The sequence below is a fragment of the Cololabis saira genome, chromosome 6, assembly GCF_033807715.1.
Source record: "Cololabis saira isolate AMF1-May2022 chromosome 6, fColSai1.1, whole genome shotgun sequence".
In the NCBI taxonomy this organism is placed as follows: Eukaryota; Metazoa; Chordata; class Actinopteri; order Beloniformes; family Belonidae; genus Cololabis; species Cololabis saira.
The window spans coordinates 27,913,107-27,931,015 of record NC_084592.1 but is presented as its reverse complement, the minus strand read 5'-3'; the positions used below and the strand labels follow the sequence as shown (position 1 = coordinate 27,931,015).

At 41.2% G+C, this 17,909-nt stretch overlaps 1 protein-coding gene across 2 annotated transcripts in view; it reads left to right on the top strand.

The window, feature by feature from the left end:
* slc4a3 (solute carrier family 4 member 3) overlaps positions 1 to 17,909 on the top strand; it is an 87,022-nt gene that overhangs the window by 46,637 nt on the left and 22,476 nt on the right. The window contains exons 1-4 of one of the 2 annotated variants that reach the window (XM_061723882.1): positions 9,483 to 10,117; positions 13,562 to 13,707; positions 15,724 to 15,904; positions 16,085 to 16,220. In XM_061723882.1, coding sequence (XP_061579866.1) covers positions 9,859 to 10,117; positions 13,562 to 13,707; positions 15,724 to 15,904; positions 16,085 to 16,220 — 722 coding nt within the window. In that variant the 5' untranslated portion in view covers positions 9,483 to 9,858. Of the gene's footprint in view, positions 1 to 9,482; positions 10,118 to 13,561; positions 13,708 to 15,723; positions 15,905 to 16,084; positions 16,221 to 17,909 lie in introns of those variants that run through there. The other variant, XM_061723881.1, reaches the window with a different exon arrangement.

The window sequence follows — 17,909 nt, the reverse complement described above, 5'->3', positions numbered from 1 at the left end:
ATAATAATTATATCCACACCAGACAAAAATACTGTACGCCTCAGTCACCTTTGGGCCAGTCAGAACTAGAGATGCATTTTAAACTAAAAATATTGTGGTTTAGGTAGTGCTGTGTTCAAGTGATGCATCCAGTGTTTGATATAGACCCTTTTTCAGCCTACGTCACATAATGTTGCACGCCCATTTTGGCAACGGAAGTGGCGTTGTTATCCAGCAGTTCTGACTGAAACAACTGGTTAGCAAGCATTTAACAAACTGTTCCCAGCATCAACATGTCTGGTTGTTGCTATACGGTTGTACGAATCGCTATTCCACCGGCGGACTAAAGTTTTATAGGATTCCGACAGGATCACGACCATTTCAGAGCAACCGGTGCTCCTGCGGCGGCTCGTACCTTCAGGGACAGCGGGACATCGACGTCTCTGGCCCGCAGGAACTTCAGGAGGAAGCGGTCGGAGAAGCCGGCGGGGTCCCCGGACCCGGGGGGGTTCCCGGGGACCCCGCACACCCGGCCGGAGCCGCTCCGGATCCTCTGGGTGCCGCTCCAGGAGCTCGGGGAGCTGGTCCCGATCCTCCGGGAGCTCCAGGAGTCGCTCCCGATCCTCCAGGAGCTCGGGGAGCTGGTCCCGATCCTCCAGAACTTCCAGGAGCCGCTCCGGGAGCTCGGGGATCCGCTCCCGATCCTCCGGGAGCTCCAGGAGTCGCTCCCGATCCTCCAGGAGCTCGGGGAGCTGGTCCCGATCCTCCAGAACCTCCAGGAGCGCTCATGACCCTCTCAATCCGGGTTGGAGGCTCCGCAGCTCAGCGGTGAGGGGGGAGGGACCGCCCCGGGACGACAACCCATTCGGCCACTGGCTAACATCTTCAACCCAATCATTAATAGAACACGGATCTGGAAGTCGGACACCATTTGTCAGAGTCGACTTGTTAAGGTAAAATTCGTGATCTTTAGTTGATAATCCCCTTGCAGAGCTTGACACGCTGTTTATCTCCGCCGTACTTCCGTTGCCGAAATGCGCGCGCATACGTTTTACGTCATCATTGTTTACAAACACAAAAAGGGTCTATACCCACTGGTTTATAGGGCTACAATTTACAGAAATATTTACCATAGGACCAGAGATATGTATCTCAGGTATCCTTGTATTAACTTGCCAGACAATTGACAATGAAAGCTGCTTTAAATTCCTGGTTTTACAGTTTATCAGTTCCACCTGTAAAAGAAATCACGTGTGTCAGTAAAGCTCCATGACAGCATGAAATCAATCATCCATCAAAGCTTTGTACCAATGTGTTTGTCAGAAATCTTTCAGGTCTTTGACCTTATTGATGCCCTCCCCAATAAATGTTCTCTGCTGCCTCTAAAAGCAGAAAAAACAAGGTTATCATATTGACCAGTTATTTCAAGAACAGATTTGATTGCTGGAGTTCTTTATAGACCAACTGACAAACGGTCTTCATAATAGTTTATTGTGAGTGACCAAGGGAATAAAACTGATTCCCTCGATCTCTAAACGCATCGTCTCAGATGACTCAGTCTGCTTTTCATTTTTTCCAAGTCTGGCATTTTTACTCAAGTGTGTATTATTGTCCAATTCTGCTCCACCAGTTCTCTGTCAGACCTCCTTGACAACAGATGTTGCTGTTGCTAGGGCATTAATGTCTATGCAGCAGGTGATTTAGTAATGCTTGATTGTTTTAGTTGCATCAGCACTCCGCACATTTGGGAGGCTGTGATGTGTTCCTCTCCTCTTTATGCACTTTATTAAAACAGATATAGATATTAAACTGCTAGCAGAGAGTTTCTATTTATATTATCTAATAAGCGCTTTAGTGTAGTATATCTCAGTATCAGCTGCTGCCAGCGCCACATGTGACATAATCCGCTCAGTCGTTGCTAGGCTACAATCACAACACCCCAATGGCAATTTCAACCAGAGCTCTTTCTCTGTTTTCCAACTTTTGTAACATTTGCCAACTGTTCCACTAGAGAAAATTAAATTGGACTGCATTTCTTCAAATGATAGAGATGCATCCAGCTCTGATTGTGATCTGTTGAGTAAAACAGGCAACAAACTGAGGCCAGCACTCCGTGTAACAAGGTAGAAACTTTATTTATTTATGTATTATAGACATCAAGCATTTGTTGCTGACTGATGGCGTAATGCTACATCAACCTTGTAGAACCATGTACTGGGGAGGGAATATTGCACCATCACTGCGAATGCACAACTGGAGAGTGGATGCAGAGAGAAGATTATCAAATGATGATTATCAATGGGCCTTTACAGCACAACTGTAGTGTGAAAGTGGCTTAAATAACACCTTTAAGAACACTACCCCCACCAGGCCAGTGAAGGACTTCACCATTAATAATTCCTGCATTACTAGTAAACTCAGAGATGTTGAGCTACAATAAAAAAGACAGGGAGCTAAGGAGTCTGCAAATAGAGCTCAAAGAAAAGCTAAAACGGTGAGGAGAGAATTAAGTAGAAGAATATGCAGAAAATATTGTCAGGGCTGGAAAAGATCACTGTCTTTTCAAAGAGAAGTAAGATTAGACTGACAAGAAGTGGGAAAGAGCCAATTAACTGAATATGTTCTGCAGCAGGGCCAGCTCCGGATGAAGCTCCCCGTTCCTCTCCAGATCTCCCCGTCGACACAGACCTCAGACTCTCCTGCCATCTGCGACTTTCTTGTCAAACTCTTTGTTGTAAGCTGGAGCTATGAATTCCTTTTTCCTGTGAATATAGAGCTGATGTGAATTCGAGTCTGTTTTTTTTCATGTTCTCCTCTTAATAGAGGACTGCCCCGGGATTTTCTAACCAAGGAGCCCTCCCCATTTTTTTTCAAAGGCAACCGAGGGTGCCATGAGACATGGATGTCTTGTTTTTTGTCTCCTACCCGTTAAGTTGGCGTCAGCCACATAGTCCTTATATGGCGTTATATAATTTGCGGTTGTAGTCACAGGAACAGGAGGCTGTTTGCAGATAGTCTCAAAAGTTTTATCTTTAACTTGATTATCCACAATTTCCTTTGTGATCTCCTCAGACTATTCTCTCCTTTGTTTACTCTGGTTTACTTGTTCACCGTCGTTGAGCTTTCTTCCTTTAAATGGACTAAATGGCAGATTAAAGAAAAGACACATGAGATCATGAATCAGGTTAAAAAATTACTATAATGTGATCATTCGTGATCATTTGTAGTGATGGCCACAAATCTGCCAAGACCACTTTTGTTGGACCAGGTCACAGAGGTATAGCTTGAGCAGAGATCTCCCCCCAAGCTTTTCCCAGGTTAACTAACAGATGTCAAATTTCCAGAGTCCCGAATGTGCCCTGAGGCCTACTTTCAATGCAACATGTCCCCTGACGGCCCCCAGCAGACATCCAGATGCCCAAACCACCTGAACTGGTTTTGCTGTGAAGGAGCAGCGTCTGTAGCCCGAGCCCCTCCCAGATGACTGAGCTCCTTACACTAGCCATAAGATTTAACCCAGCCACCCTTTGAAAAAAGCTCATTTTGGCCGCTTGGATTCACAATCTAATTATTTTGTTCACCACTCACAGCTCATGACCACAGGTTGTTTATTTTATAAAGACATTGCGTGCAATGATGCAGACCATCCTCATTAAATCAGCCTCCTTGTAAAATAAATGATAAGTCCTTTCTGGGCATAGCTTTATTGGCTTGCTGGGAATAAAGCATTATTTCAGTGAACATCAATAAAGTTGTCCTTGTTTACAAATAGGAAACATTAGAATTGTTTTGATGCCGATATTTATCAGTAATCTGATTGATATTTGTTTCTATAATTTGGAACAAAAGTTAAAGGTGTTACATTAAAGATAAGCTTGAATTAATAAAAAGAAAGCCATTTTATTACTTTATGTCTATCAGAAGCTAACGGAATAAATAAAAAAAACAAAGTGAGAGAAAAATGAACTTTCTCCTGTGATAATTAACAAATCATGAATAAACATTTGAATGGGGAAAGGATATATCTGATCAGAATGTTATTGGGAATTCTGGTATCTTGCTTCCTTCTCACGTCTTCATTAGCCCCCCCAAAATACTGTGACATTTCATTTTTATCTAAGAAAATCAACATATTAACTCATTTACTCTCCTTACAGAGTATTGTTGATGATGTGCAAGTCATTTTGTCTTGTACACAGGGGAAAGTAACTGAATCTCCTAAACCAATCTTTACAACAAAATTCAGTATAACACAGAGGAAAACACAATATGCATTGATGTGTATTTCCTACTTTACCTAAACCAAATAGAGCTGGATTCATGTTGTCGTCAGTTTGTTACTAAAGACTTAATTTTGAGTGCTGAGTGCTGTGCCTTCATTTGACAAGACTGAGCTGAGCGAGTTGGAGCTGGAATGCTGCGATGAAGATACAACAGTGCTGCTGAAGCGGTTAAATACAAGCGTGCAGCTGTAAGATTATACTGATACTGTGTTGATGGTGTATGTGAAACTGTTTCATTAAACATCACTTAGGTAAAGTTTAATAATGTGAGCCAACACTGTGGAAGGCCTTACTCATAACTGACTGCTTTCACGCACATGGATACAAAACGCACTTTGTTCGCCAGACGTTGGTTGTTACGTTCCAGGATGAAAACTTTGTAAATACTGATAACAACACAGGCTCATTGGTAGCCCAATACTCCAGTACTAACCCAACTAGGTACCAGAACTAAAATCCATGGAGTACTGGTACTGTTACTCGGTATCCATCGCTATCCCAGGAACCTTTCTATTCTCGGCAGGGCTTTTATTGTCCGAGATGTACGTGGATAACATATCATAAGCAACAGCTGGGTGGACTCTTGGTGGTTCAAAGAATATATATATATATATATATATATATATATATATATATATATATATATATATATATATATATATATATATATCAAACCCCACTCCCCACCCACCTCCTCTCACCGACTGGCTTGTACTGAGGACTGGTGTTGATTCGTTGGCGTCAACCACTCTCCAGGCTGTTGTAAGCGGCCCTTCTTAACTGAATGAAGGTAGAAATCAAAGCTGTTAATCTTTCAGAGTAGAAATCCATGCCTAAATGTTTAGGACTGGAAAAGGGGAAAGTAGAAATTTAAAAAAAAAACAAGCAAAAAAAATAATTTTGACAAGTTTTTGATAGAGTTAGATTGGGAGGTTTGTTTTTGTGTGGCCAGAGAAAACTTTCTCCCGGTGTCAACGGGCACTAATTAACAGAGGCTCGGTCGATTCCCCTTCAAAAGTGACCCTGCCGCTGGCCTTTCCTGCTTTACCAGAGCAGAGTAATCATTGACTGTTTAGGACCCATCTGGTTGCAGAAAATGGGGCATTGGATTTGTAGCGGATAGTGCTTCACAAATGAAAAGCCTCATACTGTATTTGATAAGTTGTTTCTATTTTGCATTCTGGTTGTTTTGCACTTGAAATACACTGATAGTAACAATTAAATAAATAAAAATAGCGTTTTCCAAAATGAAATGATAATTAATCCAAAGCAATATAATCACTTTGCAAAATTGTTAAATTGAACGTAGTTGTCTCAGTCTGCTATCGCTTTGATAAAGAAACAAATCTTTGATGTAGTGGTACTGTACGTAAAAAGCAACGTTTGTGAATTTTATGAAGGCCCTGATTTTCTTAGCAAAACCGTTTTCTATCTTTAGTGCATATTTTTTTCTGTACCAAGTCATGGAGTCCTGATCACTAGATGGAATGGAAGTCAAAGCAGTATCTCAGTTATGTGTCTATTCAACATCGCTGTCAGCACAGATTTAGAGAATCATTGGATCTCTTAAGTGCTTTACATCAACATTAAAACCTTCCTAATGTCATTTTGGTGGTGACATCAGAAATTATTGCTGTTTCTGCATTGTTGAGGGTCCTGCTGTGGGCTGGGAGGCGGAGTTTCTGTTGTGAGCCTTGTGTTTCAAATGTTGTTTCTGTGGCAATAACAGAATTGCAGCCATGCAGTCCCCATGGCTTCGTAGTACCTGGGCCTTCGTGGAGGTCCATGCTATGTTAGTCAGTCTGAAAAGGTAACCTAACTGGTGGGTGGTTCAGGTGTAGGAGCCAGGACCCAGTTGTGATGAAGACCCGGAGTACTGCAAGCCTGCGCTCATTTAGCAGACACATGGTTAGCACAAGCTGAAAAATTGTCCTTTCATTCTTCCAGATGAACTCACAGCCTGTTGTGGTGGTCTGTTAGCACCATTAATAGCAGAACAAAACGTATTCATTTTAAAATTAGGAAAACTATTCTGTCTTTATTCACAGCTCAGAAGCTACTGTATGCTAAGAAGTATGGGCAGTGCTAAACGCAAAGTACCTGTAGATGACTACGCTGCTGCTGTTCCATAAGCATGTCAGTAGGAATTCAGAGATAAGGAAGGAAGAAGACAGACTTTAACAGCCTTATGTCCCACCTGAAAGGCTGTCATTGCTGTTATATAAATATGAAGCAGCAACTATCAGCGCTAAACCTCAAAGCAATGCGATGGCGCATTTACGTTCCCATTCAGCAGACCTTAGGAAACTGAAAACAATTTCTAGAAATAACAAAAATGCTAAAGCTATTGACAACAAAATAATGGAATTCATAGCAAAATGACTATAAACACATTTATCGCATGTCGCATGCTCCACAAGAAAGAAATGTGTTCTTTTCCTCAAGATCGCGCGAGAGAGAACTAACTTCGTTCTGGCCAAGACATTTCCAAACGAATGAAAAACTCAGAACTCTTGTAAATCCTCAGAGGTCCCTCCCACTGCAGTCCCTATGTGCAGTTCACGTACAGGGTTGCTAGGTCATGCGAGAAACATAAGTGATGAATTCTGAAAACACTAGTGTGAAGAAATAGTGTGGTTATATCATGAAAGGAGTATGAATCAGTGGAGTTTCAAATATTCCTGCAAAAGTCAAGATGCATCAGGGCAACAGACCAGGGATGGGCTGCCAGGTGTGACCGAGAATGATTTCACGCCCACTTTAACACGCAACGTATCAGTATCTCGGAGACAAACCCTGTTTAATGTCATGTTGTGTGCTGTCCGTTGCACATGTACAGTAGATACAGCGCAGTATGTGAGATTTAAATGTCTACATAATGAGCTGCCAGGCACTGCAGCAATTTGTGTTGCTTCCGCTCATAAAATTTGGTTGCATTTCGAGTGTGATTATGTCGGGTCGATGCCAGGCATTAAGGTTCAACACAGCAAAAAGGAGAGATGGCAGATATGTTGATGCCTGAAACAAATCTTAAAAACAAGTCCAGAAAACTCACAACTACTGATATGTTTTAAAAACTTTACGAAACACAAGCCCACCCTGCAGCTGAAACAACAAAACAGCGACAGCACAGTGACAATGACAGGTATGATAGTTTATGAGGTGATGGAGGAGGAGGAGGAGGAGGAGGAGAATAACATGATGGAAGTGGAGGAGGATTTCTTGTTACCAGTCAGGATCGCTGAGGAGATGGAAGAAAGTTGCGGTACAAACTTTTGCACCAACCGAAAAGTGGGGATGCGATCTGCTTCTCAACTTTAACCACATCCCTTTACATTTCTGACCAATCACACAACAGTTCTCGCACACCACGCGAGACAAAAGTTCTGCCTGGATGATTTGTCGAGAACGAGCTGCAAGAACTCCCAAACCAGGTTTGCAAAAACAAAATGACGTGCGTTTGCTCTTGCCACCTCGAAAAACGATAAAAAATGTCTCCATTCTTGTTGAGTATGTATCAGCCTGCAGCCGCGACTGGTCAGTCAAGTAACTGTAAACGTAACTTACTTCCTGGTCAATTTGCAAGGGCGATCTCTGAACATGTCTAACATATATTGTCTTCTAACATATATTCAATTATTGTGGGCCCCGAAAATCATAGTTTTAGGATAATTTTGCGCTGTGAAGAACATAAGAAATGTTGGAGTTGATTTTAAATGTATAATTTTAAGACATTTAACAATTGTGTATGCACACACACACACATACAGAGGAAAATGCAAATGGCAATTAAAGCTGCAAGCAGCAATGAACGGGCCCTCGCACCCTTGGGCACGTTCAGGCATGCTGCAGTGGAAGCGCTTGTATGACTTGCATGTAGATTCTTCAGGCCTGGACATTTAGCGGATGACAGCAGTCACGACTCTCTATACCAAACCATTCAAAAGTTATGGCAGAAAGTAGGAACTATCAAATATGGACCAATCAGATGAAGGAGGGTGCGCTTTTTGACGTCTATCGTCGCCACAGTAACGCTTTTGACTGAGAAAAGTAATGCGCATCGTCGCAGGATGGAGACGCACATTTTGATGTATAACACACCTGGGTGCACGTTATGGTTTGGGCGAAGAAGCGGCTGAAGAAATGGAATAAGTTAAGAAATAACACTTTTCTTTAAGTTGCGACATGATACAGGTGTGAACCGATTTTCGTGCATGTACGTCAAACCGTATGGTGAGGCTTGAGGCACGAAGATTTCTAGGGAGCGCTGTTGAGCTATTAGGCCACGCCCATTAATGCAAACCATTAAATATCAAATTTTTCGCCAGGCCTGGCTTGCGTGCAAAATTTGGTGACTTTTGGGGCACGTTTAGGGGGGCAAAAAAGCCCTCATTTCGTCGGAAAAATAAAAACAAAAAAAACGATACTACAATAGGGCCTTCGCACTGTAAGTGCTCGGGCCCTAATAATGGGTCTCACACACAAAACGTAAGCGTGCTACACATGGTTTTACAGAGGGTCCTGTGTAATTCACGTCGACTCACCTGCTGTTGATGAGGCTGACCATGATACCTCAGGGAGTTTCCATGGAAATACAAGGACAGGAATAGTGCAGCTTCAGTGGATAATTAGCACGTTGATACAGTCACAGAGCAAAGGGCTGGAGCAATGAGTCATGTAGTTGGGGGGTGGTAGTCTAGTGGCTACAGTGGGCTTGGGTCTGGAGGACCCAGGTTCAAGCCCTGGCAACCAAGACAAACCAACTTGGGCCCCTGAGCAAAGCCCTTAACCCTAATTGCTCCACAAATGGTGTATGTATTCTCCCGGATGTAAGTCGCTTTGGATAAAAGCGTCTGCTAAATGACAGTACTAGTAGTTCTTTTCACCAGTTCTGGACTAATTTCGATAGTTGGGCTTGTGTACCTCTCAGATTGTGATGTGGACGTTGTCAATCTAATTTATTAGAGACCACCTTTCGGACTTGGACCCTCAATGTCCTACACATCACATGGTTGGAAATGATGGTGGCATAATGGAAACAAAGGACATCAACCTTCCTGTTCCGATGCACTCTTCCTTCCCTTTCCAGCATCTGCAAAGATCAATACTATGGACATCATTAAAAAGGGGTGGTACCAACATTCAACTGACAAGCACAGAGTCGCACAGCAGTTCACCCATCCCTTATCAATACATTCTTTTAAAGTTGTACCGCAACCATTTATGTATTTTTCTGGCCAGGGATCTGGAAGGGGGTCTTTGCTTTATGGTGGAGCTCCATATCCAGAAAGGTTTTCAGACATTGTGATGTCGTATTTGCATCATTTGTACATTTGGACTGAAAGCTAGATTTTTTTCATGGACACATTTTTTTTGATAAATTCCAGAACTTGTTGTCGATGTTTGCAACTCTTGAATTAGATTTGATGGTTGGATACTTACTTGGGGGATTTTAGTGCAGCCAAGGTAAAGAGGAAGGTGGAACAAGGATTTTCAGGAGAGGGACTAAAGAAGTGGAACATAGGAGTTGGCAGCCCTGCATGAGCAGAGCGTTCACTTGTGGAGAGGAGGACAGCAGGAGGTACCGACTGCGGAGATGACAGACATTGAGGTAGAGGAGATTCAAGGACATGGGTCTTCTGGTAAGAAAGCGACCGACAACCATGGACCAGATCGACGACACAGTGTCCAAAAAGGCATCGGCAGCCAAATGCAACAACAACATCAGCACCGCAGCTCCTTTTCAGTTTTGGATGGGTTTGGGGACTTTGAAGAATTTGCATTGGATTTTGATGATTACGACTTGCTGGAGTCAATCCATTCGCAGCTGGAGGAGTCACCACCCGAACCCATTCGTAAGTTATGCTTGTTTCAGTGTATTTGTTTGTATAGCAGATATTTACCTTTCGTTGACTAGCACTTTTTTTTCTCTTCATTCAGTGAAGCACTTGCTTCGGTGTTCTGATGTGATCACAACTATTTTTATATGATAAATCAATAGGGGGGATGTCACTTGTTTCCATGGAGTGTTGCCAGTTTAACTCACAAAAGGTTCATTTATGGCCAAACACACAGAACAAAGTTGTCCCTGGTATTGAGTGACACACGGGCTCCACTGCTGTGATTTCCTACTTTTGTATTGATCCAATGGCACCCATTTAGCTTTGATCTCAGCTGTCGCTAGAGCGGAAAGACATTTCATTGACAGACCATGTGTGGCCTTGCTGCATTATCTCAATTCAGAAAACATGGAATATTCCTCCTGGAATATAACATGGAAAAAAAATCAAAAGTGATAAGCTTGAAGCTTTTGGACATTATGAGTTCTGAAATAAATTCAGATTTAACTGGAATTCTAAGTGGGTTAAAATTTTATCACTTTAGTTTAAAAGGAAGAGGATCATTGTGATTTGACTTTTGTAATTTATATTTGGCTCCTTTAAACCTTTTGTAGCACATCAAGTCAATTGCCTGAAGTGGTACCAGCCAAATACAGTACTGTATCTGCTTTACCCAACATTATGTTTGTTAATTCAAAGTAATGTTGTTATTATTACGTCTATATAAGTTCTTTGTTGTCATGGTAACCGTAAGAGTTAAAGTGACTGGACCTTTATCCATTAGGCTTCTTCTGTTCTGCATTACATTTATTTGCCTTAAAAAGGTCTTGAGCTACATTCACAGTATGTTTAGTGCCACCCATCTTGTCAGATTTGTAGCATTTGGCTGAATGTGAGAAGAATGTCAAGCCCTGTTCACTTCAAAATTCTGTCAGCACTCACATCATCAATAAACACAAGTGAGCCCAATCCACATCGCCATACTATAGCACTGCCTCCACCATGTTTGACAATTAATGTGATATGCTTTAGCTCATGGGCTGTTCTTTTTCTTTGCCATAGTTCTCTCTTTCCATCATTCTGATTATCCTGTTCTCATTGGTCTAGACATAGTTTTTTTGTGTCAAGTGCTTGACTGTAGACTTTGACAATGATGCATCTACTGTACCTTCTCTTTTCTCCTGTCGATGTTGTGATTGGGGTTTTCTGCACTAAGGAAAGGATTCTGTGAAGATCCACTTGAGTAGTCTTCGGTAATCTTCTAGGCCTTTTGATATTGTTGAGTTTGCCAGCACTTTCTTTCTTTTGAGAAGTACAGTAGAGTGTTGATTTGTCCACACCTACAGTTTCTGCTACCTCCATTATAGATTTATGCTACTTTTTTTTAACTTAGTGGCGTCCCTGTTTTATTGCATTGAGATCATATTGGATTTCATATTGGTAACTCCGGCAACTTCAGCACCTGATACCAAAAAAAACATGTAATTAACAGACTTATGCAGACCTTGATGACAAGGTCAAAAAGCTGCTACAGTAAATGCCAACTCAATACCTGATATCAGCTTCAGATATTCAGGCACATGTCTATACACCTGTGTTCTTAGCTCCAGATTGAATTAACTGAAATTATTAAAGCAGTGTTAATTAAAATTGACCTGAGGTGAGAAAATGTTTCTATGCTGGCCTGGGAACGCCTAGGGATGCCTCCAGATGAGCTGGACAAAGTAGCTGGTGAGGGGGAAGTCCGGGCTTCCCTGCTTAGGCTACTCACCCTGCAGCTCAACCTTCAATAAGCGTTGGATGGATGGATGGATGGATGGATGGATGGATGGATGGATGGATGGATGGATGGATGGATGGATGGATGGAGACAATATTGAATAGTAGGCTCGGTTGAAATCTCCAGAATTCATAATTAATGCATTATTAACAACTGTGGTGATGACGTTGCGCAGCTTTGGCAGGTATCACAGGTGTACGCTCTCAGAAGACACCATGGATTGAAACAGTTCAACATCTGGAGTTCAGAGGTGACCCTCTCATTTGCAAGGCCAGGTTTACCCGATTTATTGTTAACAAGCACTGCAGCCCTCTCACCCCTCATCTGTCAGTCTATTTTTAAGTCTTTTTTCCACCTGTATCATCTTAAATTCATGTAGTGAAATGTCAAAAAACATGATACTCCCACTGTCTCCTCCTACTATCTGCACTATAAGCTAATTTATCACACCTTGCATAAATGATTTAACAAAAGGTCAAAATATCTCCCTAATCCTTTGTTCCATTGATTTGCTCGTGCTCTAGGACAGCCTTGACTTCTCCTTCAACTTTTCTGCATGTGAGGTGTTTCTCTGAATATTATGCAAGTGCAGCATGTTAGAAAACTAGGAAAGCTAACCCAGTTTGTGTCTGTGATGTCTCAGTACCCTGCATATTGGAACCACACATCTAATTCCATATTTTGAGACCCTACACACTGACAAGGATACACCGCATGTAGAAGCTTCAAGACCCTGTTCAACAAGAGGAGTGAAATTCAGTTCATTAGTTCATTAGGTCATCTACCTCCACATGTCCAGAATCTGTTTAAAATGAGGGACACCAGATACAAAATGAGAGGAACTTTATTATTTGAAAAACCGAAAACCCGAACCAATATAAAAAATCACTGTGTATCTGTCAAAGGGGTGAACATCTGGAACAACTGTCCTGTAAATATCAAATCATGTTGTACACTATTCAGCCTTAAAAGACTTTATAAAAATTAAGTAATTTCTCGTTATGGTATGGAAAGTACAGAAGTTTTCCAACTTCTGTACTGTAATATTTTGGGTTTTGAGCAATGCACTACTTTTTATTTTTGCTATGATGGGAAATTTAAGTTTATTTTGGGTTTTTGAGCCATGTGCTATTTATTTTTGCTATGATGGGAAATGTAAGTTATTTTTGGGTTTTGAGCTATGTGCCTTTCTTTATTTTGATATGATAGGATATTTGAGTTTACTCATAATTCATTTCAAAGTCTTGAGCTTTGCTCTTTTGTATTTGCTGTAACCAATGTAAGGTACCAGTAAAAGGGGTAGATATATACTGTATAAGCCTTGCTTCTACCTACACCCTTTCGGTTACAAATGTACCGAAATAAATAAACATTTATTCAAGTTGTTTACTCTCGTGTTTTGAGAAAAAAAAAGTCACGTGTAAAATGTCTGTTATGATTGAACCAAGGGACAAGAAAAAAAAAACAACAGTATTTTTGGTTAGTTCTATCCTTTTTTTCTCTTGAGAAATAATATGCAGAGTTGTTGAGCTACCACCCCTACAACTTTACAAAAAAAATAATCTTTTTTGGTCAAGTAGGGCCACTGATCTGTTGATAATGAACTTAACAAGCGGAAAATTGTAATTCACCAATGTCGACCTTTAGTCATTTGACTTGAAATAGTTGTGGCTTTTCAGGTCATAGATTTGAGGACAACCCTGGGGTACGACGCCACCTCGTGAAGAAGTCATCCAGATGTCAGATGACGCGGGCCAGCCACAGCTCCACACCGTTATGCAGCTTGAAGAAGAAGAAGAGGGCTTCTGATAAGAAAATTCATGAGGTTTGCAGCATGGTGTCAATACTTATTCTTTACAAACATTGTGAAAACATTCATGAAGACTTTGTAAATTCAGAAGTAGATTTGCTCATAAATCTCTCCCTAACTAAAAACCTGCTCAGGATTCAGCCATTAGATCCTTTTCCAGCTACCAAGACATTAACAATCCATCAGCCATGAACAGTTAAGTGTTGTTCAGAAGAACAAACTACCCGACCTTCTGTTTCGTGATACCATCACAAGCTTCCAAGCGGACTCAAAAACGACACTAATGTGTATTCTAACACATTGCTTAAGGTGTTTGGGAAAATAAATTATTTCAGGTTAAAAGATTAATGAAAACCATATATTAGGTTCAGCCAGTAGAGTCATCACTAGAAACAATGGTTTGCCTCAACTCAGGAATAACTTATTTTTTTAAATTGAGGTACATTTATGTTAATTGGAATAAGGCACCATGGCTGCCTTATGCCTGATTTCTCCCTAATGCAGAAGCAATTTTCCATGGTCAGCATCATTGACAACAATCCAGTGTAAGTTTCGATCACATCTGAAGAATCCCTCTGAAATAGCATCAGAGATAAAGCACCACAACATGCCAACATTGTTGACAACCAGAGGTGGTGTCTTTTCTCCATGGGGAATAGATTTTGAAATTTTATTTTTTTTAAACGTGAGTTTAACACAGGGGTGCAGCTATAATAGACTAAAAATCAATCCACAAAGCATCAGTTATGTTTAGACTCAATAGCAAGGTCAAATGTATTTATAAAATACCTTTCAAACACATGGGGTAAGAAATGCTGTTGTTACAGGTGTGAAAGGAGAGTTGCAATTAAGATGAATGCAATTAAGGAAATGTCTTCTGTTCTATGAAGCACCCAAAAGTGGTTTACATAAAGTTGGATGCAAAAAAACAAAAATAAAGAATGACTTTTATGGACAGAATTTCCAGGCACAGCTGAGGAGCGGAGGAGGTCCAGTTTGAACCTTGGGATTGGGTCTCTGCTCTTTACAGATGATAGGGTTCTGTTGGCTTCATCAGGCCAAGATCTTCAACTCTCGCTGGAGCGGTTCGCAGCCAAATGTGACTCGGCTGGGATGAGAATCAGAACATCTAAATCTGAGACCACGTTCCTCAGTCGGAAAAGGGTGTGTCCCCTCTCCCGGTCAGGAATCAGATACTGCCCCAAGTGGAGGAGCTCCCTTACCTCAGGGTCACAAGTGATGGAAGAATGGAGTGGAACAAAAATAGGCGGATCTGTGCGGCATCCGCACTGATGCAGACTCTCGCTCTCCATTAACCAGTCGGTCTACAGTCCCACCCTCAAAAATAGTAGGGTGTTTCCTCTGCAGGGTGTCTGGCCTCTCCTTTACAAACAGGGTGAGAAGCTTGGTCTTCCAGGAGGAGGTCAGAGTAGAGCTGCTAATCCCCTGCATGGAGAGGAGCCGGGTGAGGTGGCTCGGAGGAGACCCCAGGGAAGACCCAGGACACGATCGAGGGACGTCTTGGGATCCCCCAGATGAGCTGAACAAACTACTCAGGGAGAGGGAAGTCTGGGCCAACCTGCTTAGTCTACCGCCCCCGCGACCCGGATAAGCGGAGGAAAATGGATAGATGGATGGATGTTTTAATGTGTGTTCATCTTAAAATACTATTACTTTCATAACAATAACATAACAACTTCCAAAACAATAACATAGTATGTTATTGCTTAATAATCTACACTCTCGCGTTATTAAAAACCCTAAAGCATTGTCTGGCAGTAGCCCCCCCCCCAAAAAAAACAAACAAACAAATAAGAAAAAAACTTTTGAAATATCAGACAAATGCTATGTTTATTTATCTTTATTTATCTTTATCTTTACAGCTTTTTCTTACATTTGAAAATGCTCTATTATGAATAGACACAGTAGGTGTGTTTTTAAATAAATTAAGCTGTATTCCAAAGTTATCCCCAAGACTTGCATATAATGTGAAATATTTGTGTTCAGTGCTGATGTTTCTGTCCTGTCTAGTTGTTTGTTGAGCTGAACGAGCTGATTGTAGAGAAGGACCATGAAATGCGCTGGAAGGAGCGGGCTCGCTGGATCAAGTTTGAAGAGGACGTGGAGGAGGAGACGGATCGCTGGGGCAAGCCTCATGTAGCCTCTCTGTCATTCCGCAGCCTGCTGGAGCTTCGCCGCACCATTACACATGGTAAAATGTGCCTGCCTGCCTGCAGCAGTGCAGATCCCCACAGTTACAGTCTCATGCATTTTCCATTTCTGTGCTTCTCTGAAATATAATCTCCCAAGAATAAACACGAAGATCTGACAATGGTCCTGTGAATGCAGGATCTTAGCAGGTACCTTTTTCAGTATTGTTTTACTCTTCCAGGTGCCATCCTTTTGGACCTGGACCAGAACACTCTTCCTGGCATCGTCCACCTGATGGTGGAGACAATGATCATCTCAGATCAGATCAGAGCGGAGGACAGACCCAGTGTACTTCGTGCTCTGCTTCTCAAACACAGGTCTGTTAACATGCTAAAAACTGCCCTTGACAGAAATATTATCTCATGTAAAAAATACCAATGGTCATGTTTTTAGGGTTGTCATTTATAGTGGATATGAGGCCATATGATCATTTTCACCAGAATATTTGTTCAGAACAAATGCAGCATCATTCTGAGTGTCCCCATCTCAAGTTCATAATTTAAATGTGTATTACAGTTAACAAATTTGACAAAGCGATCTTTTTCTTTTTGCTGACAGTGTCTAGTCCACTCACATATAGATGTATAACACACATTCTGTGTATACATAGCTGGACAAATGGAAAGAAAAAAATAAGAAGTTACAGCTATGCAGCCAAATATTTACCTATTATAAAAAGTGAGAGGGCTACGTATCATTTTAGAGGATGTGCTTCAGTTCTAGAGAATCTGTTGTCATGTTCAAACATTTGCTAGGCTCAGAAGACAAATTTGAATGTTAGCATGTTTTAGATGGCTAATTTACAGGCATCTCCACCAAATTAGCTAAGTTAGGTCTAAATAAAAGGTAAAGGTTTAGATAATAGCTCTTCTATGTTGAAAGGGGCACCAGATATTCTGAAAAGATCAACGTTTACCCTTAATGATATATGAAATATTTTTAACAGCATAAATCTGTCCAAATAAGATTAGTCCCACATTTATTGACTGGAACTTACATCCCAGTTAAACTGACCTGACATGCATGGCCAACATGAATGGTGGGCTACCACACAGGCTGCTAAAGGGTTTTCAGTTACATCACAAAGAAAAAAGCATGTTTACTTAAAGCCAGCCATCTCACTAAATCAGAGGAAAGACTAGCCAAGCCTGTCAGAACCACAGTGGGTATGTTGCCTTAAAGGTCCCTTGATAAAGTATACTAACTTTTCCTGTGTCCCACGACTGTGTTGTTTTTTTCTATTTCTTGTGAAATTGATCTCCAGATAATTATTGGATGGTAGTGAATACCTGTTGATACACTAAAAAAAGGAAAAAAAAGTATGTGATCCTTTTGGAATGAACTGGTCATTGAACAGGCCGGGTGTGAGTAGAAGGGCACCACTGAGGAAACTGTTGCGCTCCAAAGAAAAAGCAATTCTGTACAACGGAATGATTATGAAATCCCACCCTCCCTGGCCACCTCCAGGAAACAAGTGTTTTAGGAGCAATCATTTCTTCTTTGTTCATTCAGTTTGATTTGGATTTGTTTGCCACATTGCTCCTAAAACACTTTGAAGTCGTTGCTACAAGAGGAGCGTCAACCAGCTATTAACACCAAATTCATGTTTCCTCTTGCACTATTCAAACAACACTCTATAGAGTGGTACTGGAGAAAAGAATCGGATGGATCGTCAAACCAAAGATTCCAGCCATGGGAGTTGTGGTACACTGTAGGGCTGCACGATTAATCGTAAAAAAATCGCGATCTCGATTCATGCTTGAACGCAATCTCATTAAAAGATGGCTGCATAAAAAAAGGACTAGGCCTATGTTCTAGGTTGTTGTAGTCCTGTCATGGTCAACTATCATGTTGTCATGTTTGTTATATTTTGTTAATGATTGTGGATTACATTTGGAGAAACATCTACCTTTCTCATCACCTGACACATATTGCACATAAATATTGTTAAAATTGTTATTGTTAAAATTATTTAAAGACAAGAGAGATGTTTATTGTTTTTATGT